The 25,727-nt window shown below is 32.8% G+C and overlaps 1 protein-coding gene across 2 annotated transcripts in view; it reads right to left on the reverse strand.

The window, feature by feature from the left end:
• Window positions 1-461: 461 nt before the first annotated feature.
• LOC108761770 (cuticle protein 19) overlaps window positions 462-25,727 on the reverse strand; it is a 48,209-nt gene continuing 22,943 nt past the window's right edge. Inside the window, exons 1-3 of one of the 2 annotated variants that reach the window (XM_018508487.1) lie at window positions 5,336-5,355; window positions 2,786-3,104; window positions 462-1,301 (exon numbers count right to left, since the gene is read on the reverse strand). In XM_018508487.1, coding sequence (XP_018363989.1) covers window positions 1,090-1,301; window positions 2,786-3,005 — 432 coding nt within the window. In that variant the 5' untranslated portion in view covers window positions 3,006-3,104; window positions 5,336-5,355 and the 3' untranslated portion in view covers window positions 462-1,089. Of the gene's footprint in view, window positions 1,302-2,785; window positions 3,105-5,335; window positions 5,356-25,727 lie in introns of those variants that run through there. The other variant, XM_018508486.1, reaches the window with a different exon arrangement.

A 25,727-nucleotide genomic window follows, 5' to 3' on the forward strand; every position in this document is an offset into this window, starting at 1 on the left:
CGTGTTATTACAGTATGTGCATATTATGTCGCGTCCCACTGAAATGCGACAGATAATTTACAACATAACTTTAAAGCAATTGCACCACGCGTGTATCATCACTGTCACTTTATCTTTCTGAGCTGCTATGTAATATGTTGCGACATAGTTCTCGTATACCTTTCATAATCAGATCAGCTGTATTAGTTAATAAGCTTAGGCACACGTCACTTTGTTTTTGCCATAAAGTACTATATAATTCGAAATAAAATATACCTTTTAATGTCTGTCAAATTCATAAAAGTATGTAAAATTTATGTAAACAATAGTATTGTTAATATCCTTTCAAAAATAAATTCGATAATAAATATTGTAATTGGGACTACAAAATGATCAATTTATTGTATTTTTAGAAATATTTTATATTTTTCAAATATTTTGTATTGTTTTTTTTTTTAACGAATCCGGTCAGAATTCGGGCCATCGAGTAATTTTAGTAAAGCGCAGAAATTCTCGCAAATTGAGTAATTATAACTTGTGGGTGGCTTATATTGTATATTTAACTTTTCACTCATTTCAACGGGAGTTTTCAAATAAACTCGAGCGCTCGATTAAAATGTTAATCAATTAAAAGGTTTTCGATAAATATAAAAAGAGTTTTATGCATAAAAGAATAGGAGTACATAATAAAAAATATTTTCGGTCACGTTACTTCAATTAAGTGAAACGTCAATTATTCATCGGAAACCTTTATTAATCTTGTAAATTTTTATTCATATAGTTTATGTGTCTATCACATTTTGTCAATAATTTTCTATACTGGAAAAGCAGGGCATACTGCTGCCTATATAACACAAAAGGGATAAACATGTATTTTTCCATCATGTTTATGTCGTTTATCGTGTATAAGAGGGATAAACTATATATTTACAAATATATACGATACGTTATCCTTGCGTGTAATGTCGGACGGATAGCACCGTTGTTACCTTTGGTATACAAAACGGAAACATCAACGTTGACGATTCGGGAAAGGAAAAGTCTAATTGTGCCAGGTACATACAAAAGCGATCAGTCACCAGTTGTCATGGTGGTCGCTATAGTTTTCTTTCAGAACGCTGCAGCGTGCGCGGATAACGCGGCGTACTCGTGTAGATGGTCTTGGGTCTCATGTCCTTGACCGCCGTAGACTCCGCCTGAATGATCATTCTTCCCGGTAGTGTGTACTACTGCGTGAAATCCCTCCTTGTCCGCGTGATAGGTGACGACCCGGAGGCTACCACCTGGATCCTTCACGGTATACTCCCCGGTCACGCCGTGTCCTGCGTGAAAGAAATAGCCTTCAAGAGGTAGAAAGGAGTTTCTTGATGCAGTTCGAGATTGTGGATAATCGTGACAGGAGGTAGAAAAATGGTTAAATCTTCTTCGTTTGATGTTATTATATTTTTACTTTCTTCGCTCGCAATCTGCCTCTTTTTTGTCCAACCCAAGTTTTTTACTATTCAAGCTTTTAAAAAATATGGAAAAATTCAGGGTAATTTTTTAACTTCCCTATTACATTATCAAATAGTTTTTTAACCCAAATGTTAAAGCTTGTATTCAATAAAAGTTGAAATTTTAGCAAAAATGAGGTAAAAGTAAAAATTTGTTAAAATATGTATAACGTAGCAATAAGGGAACTGGATTCCACTCTCTTTTATTTCGAAGTTTGGAAGTGAAATTTCGCTCGTGCCAAAAAAAATTCAGATTGCAGACGGGAGGTTAATAATAACTTTTTATGTTATCAATAATTATTTTATAGAAAAATTCTGTTTAACGAAACAAATTTTTCTAATGACTAAAATAATTCCAGAATTAGAGCAACCTATATATAAATATTATTTATTAATTTCTATTATTTCTTTGCTTTTTCAATTGTTATGCATAAGAATAAAAATTTAAATTTATTTTAAAACTATTTTATTAGAATCGCGCGCAATGTTTAGTTATCTCAATATATTATATATATAATTTTAAATAATTCCACTTTTACGTAGTTATGCAAAATGTTAAATAAAATGTTTGAATCTTTGCATACGTATCTTTTGATTAATTCAAAACTAATTTTTTAGAATGAAGGTTTAATAAGGAACGCTCTTCTCTCATAATTTTTTAAATATTTATATTACGTACCGTGACATATTTAAAACTCAAAAAATTCTGTTCGAATAAAATTTGCTTAAAGCGCAGATGAAAACCTTTTTTATTTATTTGAATTTTCGAAGCGTAATTCCCGAAATGTTTTTCAGTCGCTTGTAGTTAAAAAATTGAAAGCTTTCTTTCACTAAAGAAGAATTGATTCCAACTTGATTAAGGAATACATTTGTAAAGTTTGTTCTATTTTGAGGTAAGTTTATATTTCGACACGGCACGCTTGTACAGTATCGTACCGATGTGCCGTTGAAGTCAGTTTACAATTCGAGTCAACTTCACAACTCAAGTAAGAAAACGTAGTTCCAACTGAAGAGTTGACACGAATGTACACACACTCACACCCATACACGTACGCATAAGCATTCGCGCATACTTGCTCGTGTATTCTCGATGTGTCGGAGGGTGCGCTCGTGGACAGTCTTCGCAGAAATGCAATTTTCTTTTCACCCATGGCAATTTTTGCCAACGTCAGCGGAACGTCGTGCTGGCGCCGGTGGAAATCGGATAAACGACCGTAGCCACAGGTAGCCAGCCATTCGAGGACTCGGCTCGTCGCGTTGTCGTCCCGCGAAAGTCACGGAAGCATAAAAGTGACTCGTCCTTTTTCACTTACCATCACTGGACTCCTTCTGGCCGTGAAAGTCGCCAGTATGATGATCCTCGACGCCGTATGAGAATTCGTACTTTGGCTTCGCCACATAGTCAACCGTGTAACCGTCGTGATGGGGAAGCTCGTGGTGGCCCAAAAAGTTGTGCTCGCTGAGATGGTCCAAAGGTACGTGTGGCACTTTCACCTCGTATTCAGGTCCCTGTACTGGCCCTTGAAAATGCATGTACGAGCTAGCCACCGAGACATGATGATGGTCCAGCGGTATCACGCCGGCGATTGATCGATCGACCAGGGCGAGGCCAATGGTTAGTGCGACGGTGACCTGCGACACAAGAAGTTCATGTCGATGGTGTCGTGTTGTCCGGGAACTCACCTCTGGACACGGCGGAAGGGGCTTTCGATGCTCTGGTAGTTATCGATCATGATTGTAAATAGCGCGCGTTATGAACCGAAGAGTTCATTTACATGAGCGCTGGATATATTTACCCGTCTTCGTAATTTTCCTGGTCCATTGCGATTTTCTTATTTATGGGGAAAAAGCTTCTTTTAGAAAAAATTTTGTTGCAAAATAAAATCGATTGACGGGAAGGAATTGCCGAGCGAAGGAAGATGTGATTTAAACATTTTTATGTGTTCCAATGTCAGATACTTTTTTCGTGCGCCTGTATAAACAGTCAAACAAGGTGGAATATTTCAAGCTGGTAAAATATGTTGGATGAGTCAAAATTGCACGGAAATGTAACCGTGATCTATACGATCGATGTCGCTTGTGTATACAAAACACACTCGATCCCATGATGAAACTCTAGACATTTACAATATACGTCGACATCGAGTAGCGATGGCCGGGTCATCGACCTCTCGTTTTTAATTACGGGGATCCCGACAGCTCGGTCGTCAATGTTCAAACCAACGTAAACCAATACGATGGAGGAAGTGATTCGATTGAAAGAGCGAAATGAACGTACGATTCATCGGGAAAAGTTTCTTCGTCTTTGCTCGTACACAAAAAGAACGAGTTTGCTGAAATATCTAAAAATTTAGCTGTACAAATTTGCATAAAGTAATTATGTAAAAAGACGTTCAAGCTAATTATCAGAATGTTAAAACTTTTGACAGCATTGCTTATTATGTTTGAATTATTTACATAATTATTTTGATGGTCCAGCAAAACTACTTTTAAATCTGTATCTAGTTTGTAGTTTTTAGATACTTCAAAATCGTTCTTTCGGTATAAATGGCGTAATACATTTTATATAATTAATTAAAAATTAAGAGATTAATTAAATTAATCCTAATTTTTTTAACATTATTACATGAAAAGTACGATTTTATGTTAAAAGACCTGACATTGTGCTGGATACAGATCTGAAAATAATTTTGTTGGACCATCATAATAATTTTTTTAGGGAACCTGAGCGTGATGACAATGCTGCAACAAGTTTTAACGTTCCAGCAACTACATAGCTTGAGGCGTTTGAGTGTCCTGCATAATTACAATATTTTGGTAGTCCAAACAGAATTACTTTCAGATTTATATCTAGCTAAACTTTTAGATATTTTAGTGAAACTGATTTCTGCTTTATCAGCTTCCGCGACTAAAAATTAAAGTTTTTCACTTGATATTAAAATCTTTTAACTTGTAATTATAAATTGATGTAATCAGCAGATTGTTATATTATCTCTTCGAGCAAGATTGAACACGCAACGTAAAACGATAAACATAATATATTGTAAATTATTCAAAATTGATACTTGATTGAAAATATTGACTATGTTACTAGCAATAAGATACAAGCATAAATTATCATTTTATTTTATGTAAATTTTGTCAAAACTAATGCAACATGCAGACACTGTTTTATCATAATGATTATATATGTAAAATGCACGTGGAGAAGTACAGTTTGCGTTATTGCATATATAAGTATACGCTCAAGTTAGGAATATAGTAGAATATATGCGAAAAGAGATAGAATATGTGCATGTTAAAATGTACTATGTAAGGTTTTACATGCACTCGTCGAGTTATGAGAAACTTCACAATATCATGTATACTTAATGTAACATTATCAAAAAGTCATATATAAATGTTACATTATAATTCGCTCAAAATTTGTAGCATATAATAAACAAGTTGAATATAATAAACAATTTTACACAATTATCATCAGAATAATAACTTAATTTAAAAGCTTTAGTGACTCTTAATATCAGTTTTTCTCACAATAGAAGTAAAACGCGAGTTCGTTAAAATATATAAGCAGAAAATGTATTCACTGGTATACGTATACACACACATGTACGTAAGAAAATAATAGAAGCTCTTAGCTATAATAAAACAACTAACATAAGACCTCTGAGGTTGAGAAGACTTCAAGATTAGCCAAGCACAAAAGAACGAGCGCTTAATACAATTAAAGAGAAACGTTTGTTAAAAGTCAGCGTGCACTTTTTAATTTTCATGAAGTTCAACCCCAGAATCCTTACCTATCTCTTGAGCACGCCCAGCTCCGCTGTGAAACGGACACTATATCTTTTGCAAAAACTTACGCTCGTGGCAATCCAGCTGAACGAACTAATTACATCGAGTAGACTTAATGTCAAGGAACACTTTAATCCCATTTTACATTCACGACATTGCTTAGGTCTCCGAGAAAACCGCGTTGAGCTTATACCTTCCCAGTGTCGAATTATTTACTTCCTTCCAAGCACGTATTACCGGGCCAATTATGCGTGCTTAATTAATGGCAATTTAGAATCCATCGCCCTCCACCTTTATTCCCTTCTTAACCCTTTATATTTCACTCTCTCCTTCTGCTTTCTTTTTTCTTTTCCTCTCCTTCTATCTCTTTCTATATCTGTTTCTATCTTTTCGTCTCTGTGTCGCGGAGCTGTTCTTTAACGAGCACTTTCTCTGATCCGCGTCACGTTTCCTTCCGTCGCGACGAGTTTCGACACTCTACCTTGAAAGTCATCTTCACCATTACGATATTTGAGGCGGCCAAGTGAGAACTGCAACTTACCAGCGTATTTTCTAAGCTTTTATACCGGCACGTTCTGCATACACGTCGCTGCGCATACACGCGTGTGCACATCCGCGCCCGGTTCCGGTTCCGATTGCTTATGCAGATGTCCATGTGAAGATGTACTTCCGAGACAGTCAGATAAATATGGTACGAAGAGAACATGCTACTATTAATAAACGAGGAAGTAACTAACAAACAAACTGTGGTAATAAGATTAAGCGCACTAGAGAGCTTCACTTACATTTTAGTCTGTAATGGACGGTATCAAAATAAATAGAAAAGACAGTATTAAAAAAAAATAAAGTATCCCACTAATTTGAATACTATAACAATATCTACAAATATATAAATTAATATATAGAAGCAAAACAAAAATAACTAGATACTTACATTAAAGATAGATTTTTGACTGTAAAAACTTAGAATTATATTTACTAAAAATCTGATTTAAAAAGAAAAACATATTTTTAATGTATAAAAAAAATGCAAACTTCAAATCCAATTATAAATAACTCACAGTTATATAATTGGATTTTAAAAGAATCATTTCGATTTTTAAAAATTCTGAAATATATATGAGGGTAAGTTATTTATAATTATTTATCGTTTGTATTTTTAATGTTTATTATTTTACATATTAAAGACAGATATTTATTTTAAGTTAGATTATTTGTAAACATAATTTTAAATTTTTATGGTATTTTATAAAGATCTCTCTTTAATATAAGTACCTACATATTTTACTTTATTTTTACATTATAATATTAATTTTTAACATTATAAAAATACTATGGCAAAATGATTATAGAACGAAAATGAATATTAAAATATTACAATTTTTTAAATATGATGAACAAAAATTATTTGAATAACATTTTTTTAAGAATCTATTTTAGTTTCTTGCGTATATGTGTTGTTTACAGTAAGTAAAATTGTACTGACAGTCCTGCACAAGCATTCCACTTTGCAAGAGTCGATGCGAGTTCCAAATGGCGTTTCACGATGACTCGCGATGTCATAAAACCGATTACGTATTAATAGACAGCACATCTTCGCGTAGCGTGCATTGAAAAATGATCCAAGAGATCGCATTAAATCGCTTCCTTCCTCTCAGCTGGCATCGCGAATGGCTTCCTTCTTCCTGTGAAATACGTACTACAACCGTGAGCTTTCCTCAAGACGCGATACCTAACGTGTTGAGAGAATCTATTTTTGTTTGTGAATACTTATAGATTTTTATTAAATCATGTAAACCTGTTCTCAAAGTATTGCCAATAATTATTTAGAAGATACAAAGCGCATTAATAATATTCACATTTACGAAGCATCCATATTTGCACATGATGCGATATAAATTAAGTAATTAAATTGAATTGCGTAACTGCATATATATGCCTACCTGCAAATGATCATCAATACTGTAATTACATTCGTATAAAATTGTTATTATAGAACGCATTTTAATTATATTCTTATCAATTTTTGAAATTTGTTAATATTCCACATATAAAATGAATTGTATACCTAAATATTATATTCAATACCATTAATAATTTGCGAGAAAGTTGCACGTTACTAAAAGTTATACTAATATTAATTTAAATTTATTTTGTTAACTAAATATAACAACGGTGCGTGTATTGTATTTGCGTGCTGCTCTTGTGCTGCAATATTTTTTGAAAAAGAGTAAATATTGATTGTGCATAAGAGTATTACGTTAGTTTTCTGCTTCGAATATTCAAAAGATTTATTGAGGTTGTATCGCCACATTTTTGGTGCTATATTTTTTAATTCTTATATAAGTCAACTTATTAATTAATTATTTTATAAACAAGAATCATTCTTTTATTTCTTTCTGAATTAGTCTTATCATTCTGAATTATTCTTAAATCAATATTGACGAGACGATGCGCTTCTTATCGAGATTATCCGGCTCGATCGAAAACAGGAGCTCCATAAAAGACGCGTTCGCTCGAATAAAAAGCAATTCTTAAGCGCAATTGTCCATTCGCATAAGATTTTATTGCTGTCTGTTGCGTCTGAAATATAATAGCGACAAAATGAATAGTGAATGAAATAAGATACAATGGCGATTTGCCGAAAAGTTTAAATTTTTTTTACTATAATGTAATAATTCTCGACGATTAGTCTTCTAGTTAATTTATCTGTCTAGTTTATGAATTATCAAGGAAAGAGTTAAAAGACAAAGACTTGCGTGCTTTGTAACAATTCGCATTTTATATTTAAAGAACGACACTGACGTTAAGCTTAAGCAGCTGACACAGAATTTTTTTCTTTACTGCAGTTTAAAACGCGAGATACGCGGCTTTCACGAAGGAGAGCCAACCGGAAGTTAGCTAGCGCTCGATGGAAACGTCTCTCCGCCTTCTTTGTCGTGACGAAGAAATGTCGGGTTGATATATCTGTAAAAATTCTCTTTACCTTCTCTCATCATTGCGCACGATACGCGAAACGCGCAATTAATATTAAATTCATGCGTAACTGCTTTTTGCTTTAATTCTGTGGCAGGTCTCCCGATTAGCGCCGATGATTAGCATATTCGCTAAAGTGTAGTGAATTATACGGTATCACGTATACATGCGAAAACATCCATGCGATTCGTCTATTTGAAATAACAAGCGGCGCTATGTATCTATAATATGATAAATCTGGTGCAACAACTGAACGTAAATGCGACCATGCGATTAACAAGCTACCGTTTATACAATATAACGCACGGATTAATAATATAAGTATTACTATAATATATTATTATCGTAAATGCTCATTACTCGCGACATATAATTTGATCGGTGGGATTTATGGCAGCGTCCAATAAGGTAGGATAGACATTAACGATCGACCTCGCCACATTTGATAACCCGATTAATGGACTACGGCTATGATAATGAACGTGAAGGGAAATACAGCCGCCAGTGCTCGCCATACGCACCGCTAATTGGATTTTCTTTGTGAAGAAATTCTGCGGATGTACGTAGTAAAGAGCTCCACTATTAGCCCGGTTCGATAACCCTTTGAAACGACACAAACGGCTGTTTCGATGATGAGAACGACGACGAGTGTGCGATTGCGAGTCCGCTATTCTTTAGCGAATATAAATGTGTTCAATTATGAGCGCGCATGCATAGGCAAATGGTCTCGTATCTCTCTACATCAAACGATTAAATGTATCGTTATCGCATCTGTGCTAGCTCTCTGCATATTTCTCCATACTATTGTGGCTGTCTGAAGTGGAAGCACTTCAAGGCATGGCAAGTCGAATGAGATGTTATGTATGCATATAACAATAATCAACTAAACCAGAACCGTGAAACAATGACGTGATATCGTCATGGAGAACGTCCCGCTGCTGCGCGTCTTATATACCGGAAAGCATTAAATTGTTTTTTATCTTCATCTTGAAAATTGAAGAAGATTACATTGCAAGTATATTAGATGTCATTCCCAAGTAATTTATTATACCTACGAATAATAAATTGAACGTGCCACTCGTTATATCTTCGTGCAACCAAGTTTTCAATGTACGAAAATAATATGACAGAAGTAATAAATAAATTGAAGTTCAAACTCATTAACGTGAGAATTGAGCGATTGATGGTGTGCGAGTATTGTAGCTAGCCGACATGTCAGCATAAATAATTTAGCACATACTACAATTTGCGATTTCAGGTATAACCGGTATAACATTTGTAAACGTCGCGTCGCCAGCTGTATTATGCTTTCGTTCCGCACGTGATATGCGTCAGAAGGTGAATGAGACTCGATTAAACTAATTGGCGTTTCCATCGCGCATATTGAGAGATGTACTTTGCCATTTATGAGCAATCAATTTAATGGGATATCTAATTATTGTAATGCAACTCTTAACTGTACTGGGGTATTTATGATAATTACATTCATCAAATAGACACTTCTCTGCAGGCAACATCTCTAACACTTCAAATTAATTAGGGAATCTGTGAAAAGTATAATAAATGATATCCGATGCTTAAGACGTTTTTAGGTTTTTTTTTTATTTTATTCGATCACTTATATATGTCTAGCTTTTGATATGGTCTTATGCTTGACCTTTGCGACTTTTATATACGAACCTAATTACTTTAACGTTTTGGTATGAATTTGAATTTTATTTAGTTAACATTTATCGATTATCTAATTATATGTTGTTAAATTATTTCTTTATATATTAGTTGAAAAGACTTAATAATGAGTACATGAAAAGAACGGTTAAACTATCTAAAAATTTAGTTTGATAAATTTGAAATGATTTTGTTGGACCATCAAAATAATTATGTAGAATGATAAGCGTTAGTGACAATGCTGCAAAAACTTTAACATTCTAGCAACCAGTTTGAATGTCCTACTTAATTATTTTGAAGCTCCAAATAAAATTATATATATTTTCAGATCTGTGTATCTAGTTAAATTTTTAGATGCATCAGCAAAACCATTCTTCTTGTTTATGAAACGTTTTTATTCTTAAAATATGCATATGTCGTATGAATAAACTATTAATTTATTTTTAATATCTATAACACACTGTGCTCGTTTCTTAACTTACATGATATATTTTATTAATGCTACATTCCCACTTTAAAATTTAGAAATGTCAATGATCTCGTTCTTGTAGCACGTGCGTGACTCTTTTTCTCCTTTTCGCCGTATCAGTTAAAGATTAATTATAATTCTAATTGCAACCGTACAATTTGCCCGTGATAACTTTCTTTGAATTTCGCGTGTTGTTTCAACCCATTCATTAAATCGTGTATCGCACGAAATCCCCTCGTCAAAATTCCGCGAATCGAAATAGTTTGGTGAGCAAAGTATCGCGCGTTATATGAAAAGATCAATCGTATATGTGGTCCGAGCTGTAAAAGCTGCGATGTGTGCAACTTCGTATCCCCAGATCGTAAATCAAGAAGCTCGATCCCGACGCAGGTATGATTTCAGGAGGTGATAAGGGGCTTCCGGGGCTGAGAGAAAGAAGACCTACCTCGCAGAGGGAAACCTGTTCAGAGGGAAACCTGAGTCTCCCACATTCGCGGATTCGTTTAATCGCGAAGCGCTCGGTCGCAGTTCCGACAACCCGTGCACGAAGGATCTGACCTAGATCGGCTGAATCTACTGCAATTTACACTTGACGCGTTTGCTGACAGTGGAGAGGAAAGGTGGTCAGTAGACGACTCTTCCGTCGGTAGGCTATCCCGCGCTGTCGGTTCTCGAGGGTTCATTCCTCAAACACGAGCGACGATTCAAATATCTTCGAGGCGCATGTATTTCGCAATACAATACACACATTGCAAATGCACTGAGATAAATAAATTAGAGATTTATATTGTAGTACAACAAAGAAATAATAAGTTAATGACTAGACTGCGGAAGTTTATGCAAAATACTTAACTGAACGTTTTGCATAAAATGCATATTTTGCAATTTTGTAAATTTACAGATGGCAATCTCAATCTTTTTACTTCACTTTTTAATAACTCTTTAACAAACAACGATTGACCACTAAAACTGTCCGATAGTTAATATTCAGTTAAGTATTTTGCATAAAGTTCCGCAGTCTATTAATGACTAATAAATAAATACGAATGATATATCATATTATAATAACACACCATTATCATAAAGCTAACAAATTACAATGCTAAATGCAAAGAACGATTTTGCTGAAATGTCTAAAAATTTAGCTAGACACAGATCTGAAAATAATTTTGTTGGGTTATCAAAATAATTATAAGACTAATAAATAAATACGAATGATATATCATATTATAATGACACACCATTATCATAAAGCTAACAAATTACAATGCTAAATGCAAAGAACGATTTTGCTGAAGTGTCTAAAAATTTAGCTAGACACAGATCTGAAAATAATTTTGTTGGGTTATCAAAATAATTATATAGGACGCTCAAACTGGTTGTTAGAATGTCAAAACTTTTTTCAGTATCATTCATCGAGCTTGAGTGTCCTACATATTTATTTGGTGTCCAATAAAATTATTTTCAGACTACATCTATTTAAACTTTTAGGTAATTAAAAAATTTATTTTTTGTAGCTCTAAATAGATTGAGACGATCTTAATTATTAATTAGTTGAAAAATACAAAACTTTAATTTTAATATAATTTAAATTTAAAGTTCCATTTATTTCAACAAATTTATTTCGAGGAAAGAGAAAGAGAAAAATTATTAATAAAGATAAAGATTGAAAGATACATATTAAATTATTTTAAATACGATTCCACGGTATAATAATAACGACCAATGGAAAATATAAAAAATTAAAATATCCTTTAGGCTTTAGGTTCACCGAAATCAAACAAAAGACGAGACTGCACCCGAGAGTAAAAACTCTCGAATAAAAAACAATAGTAAACGTCGGTGATAAGCTCGTAAAAATGTATTTACGTGGATTACGTGAATTCCAACCAAGAAGCGAAGTTTTTACTCTCGGGTGCAGACGGCGAGGTCGCACTGGACGAGATCACGAGTCAGAAGCAGCTTGCTTTCCAGCGCTTATTGCGCCCCAGTCGTCAGAAGCTCAATTAAAATTCCCACGGAAATTTCTCATTCGCTCGGGATACTTATCCCGACGGGCGACCGTAGCCCGACGTAGTACGACATGCTAACATCGCGGAATTTCTCCGGGCTATTTTTCTCCCGGTGCAATTTCAACGGCGTACTGTACGTATCACTCGGAAACGGGCACGTGGGTTAACGGCTAACGATAAGGCTAACGTAATTCTGTCCGCCCTTTGCGCGAGATATCGCGGTCGTAGTCGGGGTGGTTTAGAGCTCTGCTTCGTCTGAAGTGCCGAGTGTTCGGCGATTAATCTCAGGTACAGAATGTCCGGCGACTATGAAGCTTTTAATTTTTACGTTTTGTCACGTACCGCCTGTTGAGAGCGCGCCCGAATTAATTTCCCGACCGCGAGTACTGCTTTACAAATTACTAAGATGTACACAATCACTGAATAATTCTTCTCTTATCTCATTTCTGCGGAGATGAAGCTATATACGCAACACTCATTGATACTGCTATTTTCTTCTGTTATATGTGTCGAATGTCGCAAATTCATCAAATATATTTGCTTGAATAAACTGACAATTGTTAATAAAAATAAGTAATTAAAAGATTACATAAGGAAATATTAAGTTTTTTATAAGACAATAAAGATTTTATTTTAGTAACACCTAAAGAAAGCTTTGGATTGATAATTGAGTGTGGAATCGTTAGGTATACTTATCGTTAATGATAATTTTTTTTAGGTCATTTTTACGCTCGATCAAACGTTAACAGCCCTAAACGGTAACAAAAACACGGACAGAGAGGAGAGCTTTCAACAAGTTCGCGATACAAAAGCGATGAGATCTTAACGAGCATCCCCGCGTAGTTAATCAATCTTCATTCCGGTACTTAATTACTCACAAACTTACTCACACGGCGCGCGAAAAGGCGTATCGAGTGTTGTTTCCATTACGGTAACAAAGCCCTCAAATAATCGACAATTAAGATAACACTCGTATATCGCCATAGATGATCTTCTCACTCGCTGAAATGTTATTAAATGCGCAATTTAAGCGTATCAAAACGTTGACCATCTCTCTGATTTATGGCTTTTTATTGCACGCTTATAAAAACCAGCAAATGATATAAATCTCACGTTAAAGAATTTCATTCTTAACAATTTATCTTTTATTTATTATCGTATTCAAATTATCTTATTCAAATATTGATATATTAATCAATTGACTATGTAAATCTTTAGTACAATCTGCCCTCTATTTGTCTCACTTTTTCTCTCATTTATGAATTTTCTCATCAATTTGAAATTAATATTTTTCTTAATTAAAACACGAAGCGATGAGAAAGATTTTCTTTATTGGAATATTAGATAGTATAATTTCCTTTTCATATATACCATATTCCAATGCGATAATAACGCTTTTTTTTTATTAAACAATACAAATATTCGAATAAAATAAATTCTCTTTATATAGGTATATAGGGTGTTAAAAAAACCATTCAGCACTATTTATTTGAGAATTACAGATCCAATAAAATGATCTCCCTAATAATAATACTCATCCAATCGTAATCGGCTGGTTGATGTCGGCTCGGTTAATTCCCGATGAAATTTTTTATTATGGAACGTGTATGGAAATTAAATCGTAACATTCAGAACGTGGTTTGTAAACACTGAGGTAAATCTTCACGTTGCATACGACATGTAGAAGCGAATAAGTCAGTTATGATACTAACATACAAAATTATTTATATCTTAGGAATTCAACCTAGAATGAATTTTTGACCTATGTTCACTAAGGCTTTTTTACCCAGTATGATGTATACTATCTACCATATAAATACGGAATAATTTTGTTTGTACACCCTGGAAAATAATAGGACGGTATATTCTTTATCATACAGATTTCATAAGTTTATTAACGCGATAGCCACGTGTTCCTGCGAATAATTAATACATCGGCGTGCTGTCAACGTTCCTTCACGGGTTGGTAGTGCTGCTACGTAAATCAAAGTTCGAGACTCTAATACACTTGCACTTGTCACGCTTGCTTGCTCAAGCGCAACACCTTTGCTCTGTGTGTAAAGCGGCACTTGTCACGATCTTAAGACCTGTTGATCGAACGAAATCAAGTTTCTCGTCCCGAACAATGTTCTACATGTGCTTAGGTGATACGCAACTAACGTTCTTCAATGAACTTGACCGTGCAACTAACCTTTCTGAAGCAGCCTTTCAGCTCTTGATTAGTCATATCTAAGGATATGCGTGAGAAAAATGTCCGGTTGGATTGGAATTCTGGTTGAAAATGGACAAATCAGAATTTTCTGATTAAATCTACTAGAATTCTAATTGAAATAACCGAAATTCTAATTAATATAATCAAAATCTTCTGATCCGTTCATTTTTAACCTGACATCTTACTCAGTGCGTTACGTTAAACCTTTTATTATTTTATTTTCCGATTTTATCGTTAGTGAGTGATGTCATATTTGCATCGCTTGCTTGTATTAATGCTTTGTATTGATGCAAAAAATATTTTATTCATATTTTATTCAAAATATTTTGTTTATATATATATTTTGTATAGACTCAAAGCTTGTTGCATATGCAACAAGTCATTGATGCTTTCAAACGTGCTGAACATCCATGCAATTTTATATCGATTAACTCATAGAAATGTAGCCGACGTTTTATGCATTTCGTGCTATTAATTGCAGTTGTTCCGTTTCACAGTTACTTATCGATTATAACAAGTAGCACGTATAAATTCCATATATACGTTCGAAAATAACTAACTGTGTACGAACGCGACACATATAAATATTTAAAAAACATATCTATCTTCGGAAAAATATCGTGCACTTACACATTCTGGAAAGATTACTTATTTCTTTGTTTCAGCAAGTAATGAACTGATATTTTATGTACAGAAAGAAAATTTCTTTAATTATGAAATACATCAACAGAAATATAGCATTTATTTATTCACTACATTTAATATATTTCTTTTCTTGCAGGCTTCGAGTCTTAATTAATACTTCAATCCATAAAAATCCCGTTGAAATTTATAAATTATTAATATATAAATTTATATATATATATAGTATGTTAATTATTCTGTAATATGAAGATCCTGAAATCTCTATGGATTTATCAATAAATTACTATTTCGTGCGAAATAGCACGAAACTATCGGAATGACCAGTACCTACTTGCGTCAATAACCAGTTTCTCATTAATGGCAAAATCAAGCCACAATTACTCCAGCCATGATTAGTGCGCGAGAAAGATAAATAGCTTCGTAAACACGTCGCGACAGCCTGTGCTAGCACTGCTCTATTCATGGTTATTAATGATCGAGATTAGAATTTTATATGACTTGATGTATCATGCGTAATTTCCCTTTCACACGTTTCAACATGGTAATACGCATGTTTCTAATATATATCAGCGCATTTATCGTCCTTATCGCATCGTGCGGCGCGAAAAATTGTATTACACGTGCTGCGAACTGTCGCATCGTGATTCATTTCTCGCAACGTTGTCTCGCGAGATTATCAACGAAAATTTATTCGGTCAATGAGCGTGTGATCAATTACACTTTTAATCTCGTTACTCGTAATAAACGGCTAAGTCATTCGTTGTATTAACGCGAACATCCGTCGAAGTAATATAAATAATTATACGTGTATAACACAGGCATGTGAACATTACACGTATCAATATATGGATAATACGTATTTGATGCCATTGTAAGTAGAGTTTAATGTCACAAATTATATCCTCTTATGAGCTGATCGAGAGAAGCAGTGTAATTTCTCTTAAAATATGAAGATTTAATTTTACAATATTGACATACTTAACTGTTTTATTAATACAACATTTTTATTTTTACTGCATAATGTGTCAAAATTATTCTTAGGTCGATATTCGTAGTCATAACTCATTGTTCTTATTTTAAGACCGTCTTAAAATTTGTCTTGATATTTTAAGACCGTCTTAAAATTTGTCTTGAGAGATGCTAATACAGCTCTGTAATTAGTTTATGACTATGATGGTTAAATATAAGAATCGACTATAAATATCTCAGAGTTAAATATAATTATCGACATCCAACAATAATCTTTCAAAGTACAAGAACGAAAAATTACTTTTATTTCTACTTTATCGTATCATTCAAAGTTGCGATTCTTTAGAAAAATTTTTATTCATATATATTAGGAGTAGAGCCATTTAAAAATTGATTGATATTACATAATGATACATGAGCGTATAATGCTAATCTTCGAGCATTTAACATGATCGATTTTTCTCATCAATGAGATAACCGCGTATGTCTCTGACTTCGGCACTTAAGGCAATAATAGCCCGCAGCACTTTGCCGAAGTGAAGGATCAAAGCCTTTGTAATTCTATACGACGCTACATGAAAGCAATCCTGCTTGAACGTGTTCCTTGAGAGATCCCGCGCGTGCCACATACCCGCAAGCGGTCAAGTCGAGAACCCCAAAAGAGAGTTCGTCTATCCAGCGTGTACCAATGCAAAAGGAATTTGCGATTAACCCGCCCGCATAGATGAGTTTGTACGGAGGTTAGTAATTGTTAAGCTTTAGTGGCGATATCATTTGTGATCGTGAACAATACTATGTTTAAAGATAATGTGTTGGCGTATATATTATGTGCACATAAAATGGTACGTAAATACATGATGTATTTGTATACCTACATAATGGTGCTTAAGGCTAATACTATGATAAGCCAATAAAGCAAATTCATTACACGTTTACTTGTCAAAATTTATTAATCCTTAACTAAACCTATGAAAACTGTACCTAAATTTTAAAGGACTTGTAGTACAAAAGACAAATAAATTTTCGTTTTCGGCAATTAATAGGAAAAATTCAAAATTTTTTTTACCTATAGTTTAAAATATAATATCGATCATCAGATATCTAAAATTTTTGCTTCGGGTACAAACGACTTGCTGTAATCGAGGGTTAAGAATGTTATCATGATTGAAAGAAAGAAAGAAAAAGAAATAGGAAAACTGTATATTAAAATTAGTCAAATTAATTAGTATAATTTACTTATTATTTTTTAGTATATACTTACATTAAATTTTAATCTAAAGTCACAGGTTTGATTTATCTCAGATCGTTTTAACATTACAGATGAGGTAACCTATTATTTTCTTTTAGTATATTTTTAAAACGTGTCAAAATAAGTCTAAATCAATAATCCAGTTTTATCATAAAAGTGTAAACGTTTCAGAGTCAATTTTTAATTATATATATATTTTTTTGTCTTATAAAACGCGACTTCCATGTTTATTGTGACTAACTTGATAATAAAAAAAAACAAAAGATAACAGCAATACATAAGTCGGAACGCGAAAATCGCGGTTTAGTTCGCTTCGCATTATGTTCTCAGGATCGTCGTCGTTAAAGGAAATAATGTGCGAATTTCGCTGACAATGAGATGGAAGACGACAAAACGAGCGGATTTCCATTTCGTGTGCTTACATCTTGTTCGCTTTTAATTAAAGCTGTTTCTGCCGCCGCTGAGAATTCTTTATCATGTCGTCGTATATTCGTCGTACGCGATGTGAAGAATAAATCGCGACGTGAAGAAGCAAATAGGGAACTCGTAAAAATTGCGGGGAATAATCGCCACAATTAATGCAACTTCCGTGGAATCGTGCGCGTTTAACTTGTACAAGCCATATTTTCTCTTTAATCGTTTTATACGACAGAATTCCTCGTTAATAAAGCAAACGATCCCTGCCTCGCACGTTACAATTGTAATTATCGTAATAGATCGCAACGGCAATATTACATTATATGCGGCGAATTATTCCGACGTGGTTTTAAACGAGCTTCGATAAAGCTGTTGCAGGTTCATCCCTCTCGGCGTCGTGCTCTCAAAAAATTATACGTTCCTTTGTCCGATTTAGCGGACAGAAGAAGATACATTAATCGAGAAAGATATTCTCTTTATTCATGTAGTTAATTAATTGAATGAAATTCAGATCATCATAATAAATTCAAAGATGAACGGCTTTGCAAAATCTATGAACACGCAGGTAGGAGATAATATGTATGAATTCGCAGCATCATTTTGTGATACACTGTGCTAACTTGTAGTTGCCGGAATCCTCGTTTGCATTTTAACGCATCCCAGTGAGAAATGACTCATCGAATCGACATCGATACGATGATGTCGACATTAATTCGGCGTCTAATTGACGGTCCTTTCTCGCTGGTGTACTGCTTAACAAAAGTTTCTATATAGATAGAAGGAATCCAAAAAATGAATTCGAATTTTTATAATCGTTTGATTATTTCGCTTCTTCTAATTTTATTTTTAATCTCAAAAATTTTAACTACGGATATTTTTATTTACGAATACAAATGTATGGTCTCGCTTACAGCAATGTTAACAGCAAATATTATATATAAGTACAATGAAAATTGACCACAGATTATAAATATTTAGTTTAAGTATTAAATTATAAATATTAAATTATATTTCACATTTCCCAAGATTGTCCGTTATTCACATTCAATTGCTGTTCTTTTTAGTTCTTCTTCATAAATATTATTTTCCTTCAATTACTCTCATATATATTTTTATTCGTTCTCGAGCTTGTAAGTTTCAGTGGTTGTTTCTCGTTCTACTGATTCTCAGATTGTTCTTTTCTCTCATGTTTTCTTTAGTCTATTATTCTTACATTTTTCTTCAGATGATCTTTCTTTTGTGCTAATTCCCCTTCCTCTGTAATTTTTTATCTATGATAAAAATAATTACATTTATATCTTTATTTATTTTTTAAGGAAAATTAAATGAGATCAGTATTAATAATGTGTTATCAGAATATGTAATTATTCTACTTGTGTGTGTGTGTGAAATCCTATTAGAATTTTAGAATTTATTCATTTTTTTGATATAATAAAGATTATTTGTTATATAATATCATAATGCAATAAATACATTGAGAAAAAATTACTAAACTTTAATAAATATTTCTTTAAATAGTTCTATTGTAATCTTTACTAAATGTAAACACATAGATATTTATTAGATATAAGAACCATTTGTGTGTGTATCTGATTCGACTATTATTTTTTTCATTTATCTAAATATTTATTTATCGTAAGTGAATATTCTAGGACTATTCAAAGAAATGTTAATTAAAATTTAATAAATTGTTTCTCAGTGTATAAAACTAATCCAAATATGGAATGAAATAACAGAAATAACAATATTACCATAATTAATAGAATGCTTGTTATCGAAACGTAGTCAAGTCGTAAATTGGAGCAAGTGAGTTATGTTTGTGACGATGTGCACTAAATGTTATCGCACGCAGTTAAGATCCTCGCTATTGTGTTGTAATGCAACTCGATGTTTAACGAGAACAAGCGTAAGCACTATCTAAAGCAGATGGAGATCTGTATCCTCTTATGCGGTGCGGCATGATATATTGTGTAGAATCCACTCGTGGTTTTCCCCTCTGATTAAATCTCTGATTGCTGACGATTTAGCTGAAGCTGCGTAATGACGAGCAGGTAATCAGTCCCATCTCCCAAGTGGAGGAGGAGTTAAGTAATTTGCGAAAATAACGCCGACGGTAAGCGAAGCGCGCCATCGAATGGCGGCTGGCTAGGTGCCTGATTAAACTTTCGCTATCCAGCCTATTCGAGGTGTCTTGATTAAATTCGCACCGCGGGTAAGGACCTCACTTTCAGGCCTACGAGAGCGGTTTTCTCGACGTGCCAAGCCCTCGAAGGGAACAAATCTGCGTACCCGAATCCCAGAATCCGAATCTGCAGCGAATCTCGCATCCCGTCTGGCAAACTGAGTTACGTAATCCGCGTATTGCGGAAAATTACGCGTCAAGCCGTGTTATGGCTTTTAAGGTAAACAGGCACTAAACTCCGAAATATAGCGGTACGCCATGCAAAACGGCACATAAAATACATTTGTTATATAAACAATGCATGCGTGAAATTGCGTTATGCTTCGATGCTTAAAGTCGGAACGAAAGATGAAATAAATGATACCAAGGTGTGTACTATACGTACAAATATAAATAAATATATATTTACTTATATGTGTGTGTATATATATTGAAGCATGTATGCATAACTAATATAAAATAAAAATATTTATACTGAATGCAAATATCCAAATTGAATATTTTGTTTTAAAATTTTACAATGTATGTTTATATACTTATAACTTTGTATAGTCATAATAAAAACATTATAAAATGCAATATTTGATAAAATACAAATTTTAATATCAACAATTATATTTACTAAATTATTTGAAATTTTTTGCAAGTTTATAATTTAAGTAATACTGTATAATACTATACTGTTATACTATATATAGTAAATATAACGTCCGATTTAACAAAGCATTGCGAACTGTATTTCAAATAGACTACCTACTCAGCAGTAACTCAAATATTTGTGACCTGGATTAGATAAAAAAAAAGCAATCAAACCATAATGAAAAGTTCCTTCGTACAAATTTTGGATAAAACCAATTGTTTCTGATAAATACAATGGTATTTAATTTAATTAATTAAAAGCTTTTAGTACAAATAATTATTTTAAATATAAAAGCCATACACAATCGTTATGCGTTGTTCAATAAAAAAGTACATGAATAATATAATATGTATCAAAAAGTCGAAAAGCCAATATGTCCAATATATCCGCGGGCGCAAGTTCTCCTAAAATAAATCAATATTGACAGCATAGCCACACTAAAATCGTCAGCATATCGTACAAAATTCGCACACCGTATATGCCTATATTACATTGGTAAAAATACAAATATTTATATATGTATATGATAAATAACCTATTGTGTATGTTGTATGATTCATTGTAAAGTTATTTAAACGTATACATTTAATTTATAAATTGCATATCTCTACTATTAACCTAAAATTATAATTTTATGTATCTTTTTAATCATAACTAAATATGACTTGCACAAACTAAAACATAGGGCCGTATTGTCGAAATGTATCGTATACGAAAATGCTATAATACATGTATTTATATAGATTTCCCTAGTATTTTCGTATGTGATATTTTCCGAGAATAAAGCCCTTGATGTTATAATCCGCTACTATTTGTGTCATACAAAATCATACAGCAGAGAGCTAAATGTGCTACTTCCGACGCCTGTCAAAATGCGAATAATGTTTTGTAGTTTGAAACTTGTTATGAATGCAGCACAGATCTGTGTAATTCTTCCGCTAAAAATGCAATATGAACTATCACAATAATAACCTAAGAATTGGTTACATTATTATGAAACAATTCGATGATTCTTATAAATTATTTTTATAATTATCTTGCAGCTCATTATATCATAATATTCTCAAAAAGCTACTAACATTGTTAAAATATATATTTCTGTTTTTATAGGTATTATCTAACCTACATGATTACACATATATAGTAAAAACGTGTTAAAACTCAACTTTAACTATTATAATACAAATATTAAGCAAAGCATCACATATATTCAAAATTTCTATATCTTTTTTGAAAATAATAAAAATTAAATTGTGTAATTAAACATTCTAAATTTTCTATCTTATATCTATATATTTCAATTTTGTTCTCTCTTAATCATACATGGAGAGAATTTTCTCTTAGAATTTAGCCTGAAAATCATGATAATAGTGGGACAATATAGTATTTCAAAGAATTGTATATGAGTTTCTTTAATTTACTAATATGTGTCATAATAAGATATGTAATATATTTTATTAATTTTACTAAAGGATATAGTAAAATTTCAACATTTTAAAATATGTTACGCAGTTTATAATTCTTTATTATTTTAAAAGAATAGATGCTAAGTAGTCATGAATATATAAAATAGCTTATACAATTTTTACCATACAGCATGATATTTTTGGTAATTTAGTCGCTTATAAGTTTACCATGTAACATAGTAATTGATCGATTATAATCGATATTTATCGGTTATTTTCGTTATCGAGTGTGCCTCTAGCTACGCTAGAACTTACTCACTTCGAAACATTTTACAATCTGTATTATAATTTTTACTACATCATTTATAAAAAGTCTCGTGTATATTTCAAAAAATCTATCGTTACTGATAATATTTCATTATTATCAAGTTGTCCCAAGCTTATTACCAAACATAATGAAATTTGTAATGAATTTTGGGATAAAAAATAACGAAAAATTCTCTCCGTGTAAAATCTTTGGTTTATCTCATAATCCGGATCTCGCAGTCCTCATTTATAATATTATTTGATTTTTCTCCCATTGTGTTCCTTAGTCGTTCCAATAAAATAAAATCTATGCAAACTCGTATTTGCGAAATTCAATTTTGTACACCATGGCATGAAAAATAAATACCGAGTTGCACAATCAACGTTGTTAATCGCTTAATTACCAGCAGGCGAGGGCGACCCGTTGATCCGATATTGGAAACGCGTAATATTTCGCGAAATAAAAAGTGGATTACGCAATTGTATCGTTAAATATTTAATTGTGCCAGTCGTCGAAGTATTATAACGCGAAAGCGAAAAATTACTTAATTTGCAATTGTAACAATTTGCAATCGAACTACGACAAACGTAATCTATAAGCCTGCGATTAGCGATCTGAAGTTCGATATTTAATTAAACTTGAGATAAGGCTTATTGAACTCGTAATACGATACGAAGTGAAGTGAAAGATAGACTTATTGGCAAGCAGCTATCAATGTATTGCTGCTTCATATATATGACTTATTGTTAGCATTTGTAGCCTGGATGTTGCATTGCCAATTACCTACTTCGGTATTTTGTTTTTTCTGTTTTATTGTAAATATATATTGAAAAAAATGCAGTATTTTTCATATGATCATACTTTAATTTAAAAAATTAAAAGATAAACAGAATAAAATAATTCTAAATTATTTAGTGAAATATAAAAAAACTGTGCAATGATCTTTTAATTATTCATGTTATATTGAATATATTATTAAGCATATTGTATTTCTCATTTTTTTAATTATTTCTATGACATATTGTAGACTTGATTAAAAGAAAACACTAAAGTTATTTATTCATTTGTATTCACTCTTCTGGTTCCGACATCTTTTTAGCTTCCGGAAGCGCGCGTGGAAGTTTAATTGCGGTTCTTTGAATCTCATCATATGCTAACCATCTCTTTTCGCGGTCCGTAGAGCGTGACTCTGCGCAAAGTACGAAATTCGATTTAAAGTTGAACACGATAGACGGACGAGGCAGTGGCGAACGAAAGTATTCGCGGTGGGGCTTCTGTTCTCGGTAATATCCCAACGGATTTTTAGACGGCGTAGCCATAAAAGGTTTTGATGTCTCGATCAATCACCTCATCCGACTGATATTGGACGAACCGCGGCAAGCGCCAGCATCAATCTTTGATTATCCATCCTCTAACGCTCACGCTCGATTTCCCTTTGTTTTTATTTGTTATCGCAAGGACGATGTATGAATTTGCCATTATATTATATTTATGTCATGTAACGTCTTTGAACCTTAACATACGGAATTCTTTCAAGTAGAGAAAGATTAAGTGGTATCGGATTAGGTTTTTTCGGGACTTTTGTATAAATGGCCAGCAGACCTATAGAGATTCAATTGCGTATACAACTTTAGCCTTAATTTTATAGTAATTATTACTCTAATTAATTATATACACATGTGTGTACTATAAAAAATTGTAACGAACGGATATAATTATCAATAATATCCATCCTCTCTTCCGAGCATTATGTTAAGAAATTTTTTACGAACGAAACGCAATATATATTTTATTATAGCATTTCGTATTTCATGTCTAGCGATAATGAGAATAAGACAATGTGACATGTATTTTGAGCATAAACAATGGTCATTAGCATGGGATCTTTATTGCAATCTTTACGGGTTTTGACGCTGTAAACGTCTTTATGACAATCCTTGTTATTATAAGCGAATACATATTCGGAATTAACCTGGTAATCCCCGGTTTTCGTTGCCATCCTTATCCTTCCAAATGGGTTTCGCTTCGTATCCATGGCGATGTCGGAACAGAAGAGCCTTATCGGCTGCAGCAAACATTAATGCAGCTGCCTGAGTCACGCTTGAACTCGAAAATATTTCACAAGCCGTGGCATTAAGATAACGAGAACAACGATTTACATATTACATCGTGATATTAAATGAAACGTGTCATGCCTGCTTATGTACGAAAGCGACACTTACTACCGATTGTGAGGAATTTGCATAATGCGAGTTAGAGTATACCTTCGATACTAATTTCAGATATTTTTCTACGAGATAACGATTGTATGGTGATTACTGTTATTTTGTTGCAATTACATATTCTACATAATAACTTCTATTTTCAAAAATTACAATAAGAATATATCACACTTTTGTTTTCTTAACATTCGTCTTTATATCCATTTTTAGTATTCAAAAGTAATCAAAGGTTACTTTAATATTTATTATAATCTATGATGGTAAATTCAAGGAAAATTAAATAATAAATGCAATAATAATCATAATTGTATTATACATTATGCTGAATTCAGTAATTGAAGATGGACAATAACATGCATGTGCAAATTAGACGATATTTTCTTTCCTATATCAACTGTTATTTTTTGATAATTTGCAATCGCTGCATAAATGCATCTATAATTGCGGAATAAATCTTTTTGCAATATTCCTAGAAATATATTTGTTAAATTGCGTTGCATTTAACTTAAAAACACGGATTAGATTACAAAAATCTGATTCTTTCATCAGACATAAATACATCATACATAAATTTTGAAGCTTTTATTCTCGTTGAACGAATAAATAATTGTATAAATTTTATTAATATTTTTGAGTTTTGTAAAATTTATTTTATATCCGTGAACGTTTCATTTTTTAATACATTTTTCTCGATATACTTTCACATTAATATAATTGTGATGAGTGTTATACGTTTTCACACTAAATGTTTTTGTTGTATAATTCACATTACTTAACGTATTTATTTCTCGAATATTTTATTTATCGTATCAGTTCTTCGGCCATTCCAATAATATCGATGACTTTACCGGCTCATATGTCGCGCAAATAAAAACTTCGATGATACAACTATTGCTATTACGAGTATCATTTGGAGAGTCGCGTAACATTATTCATTGCGACGCATAAAGAAACGCGAGCTCGCTGTATATATATAGAAAAAAGCAACGCGTTATCGTATTTCAGTGGAACTCGAGCGCTGCTTTTTTGAATTTGATATACACTGCGGTAGCGGGATGCGTGTCAAATTGCTTCCACTTCGTCGTG

Source organism: Trachymyrmex cornetzi, unplaced genomic scaffold, assembly GCF_001594075.2.
Source record: "Trachymyrmex cornetzi isolate Tcor2-1 unplaced genomic scaffold, Tcor1.1 scaffold262, whole genome shotgun sequence".
Lineage (NCBI taxonomy): Eukaryota > Metazoa > Arthropoda > Insecta > Hymenoptera > Formicidae > Trachymyrmex > Trachymyrmex cornetzi.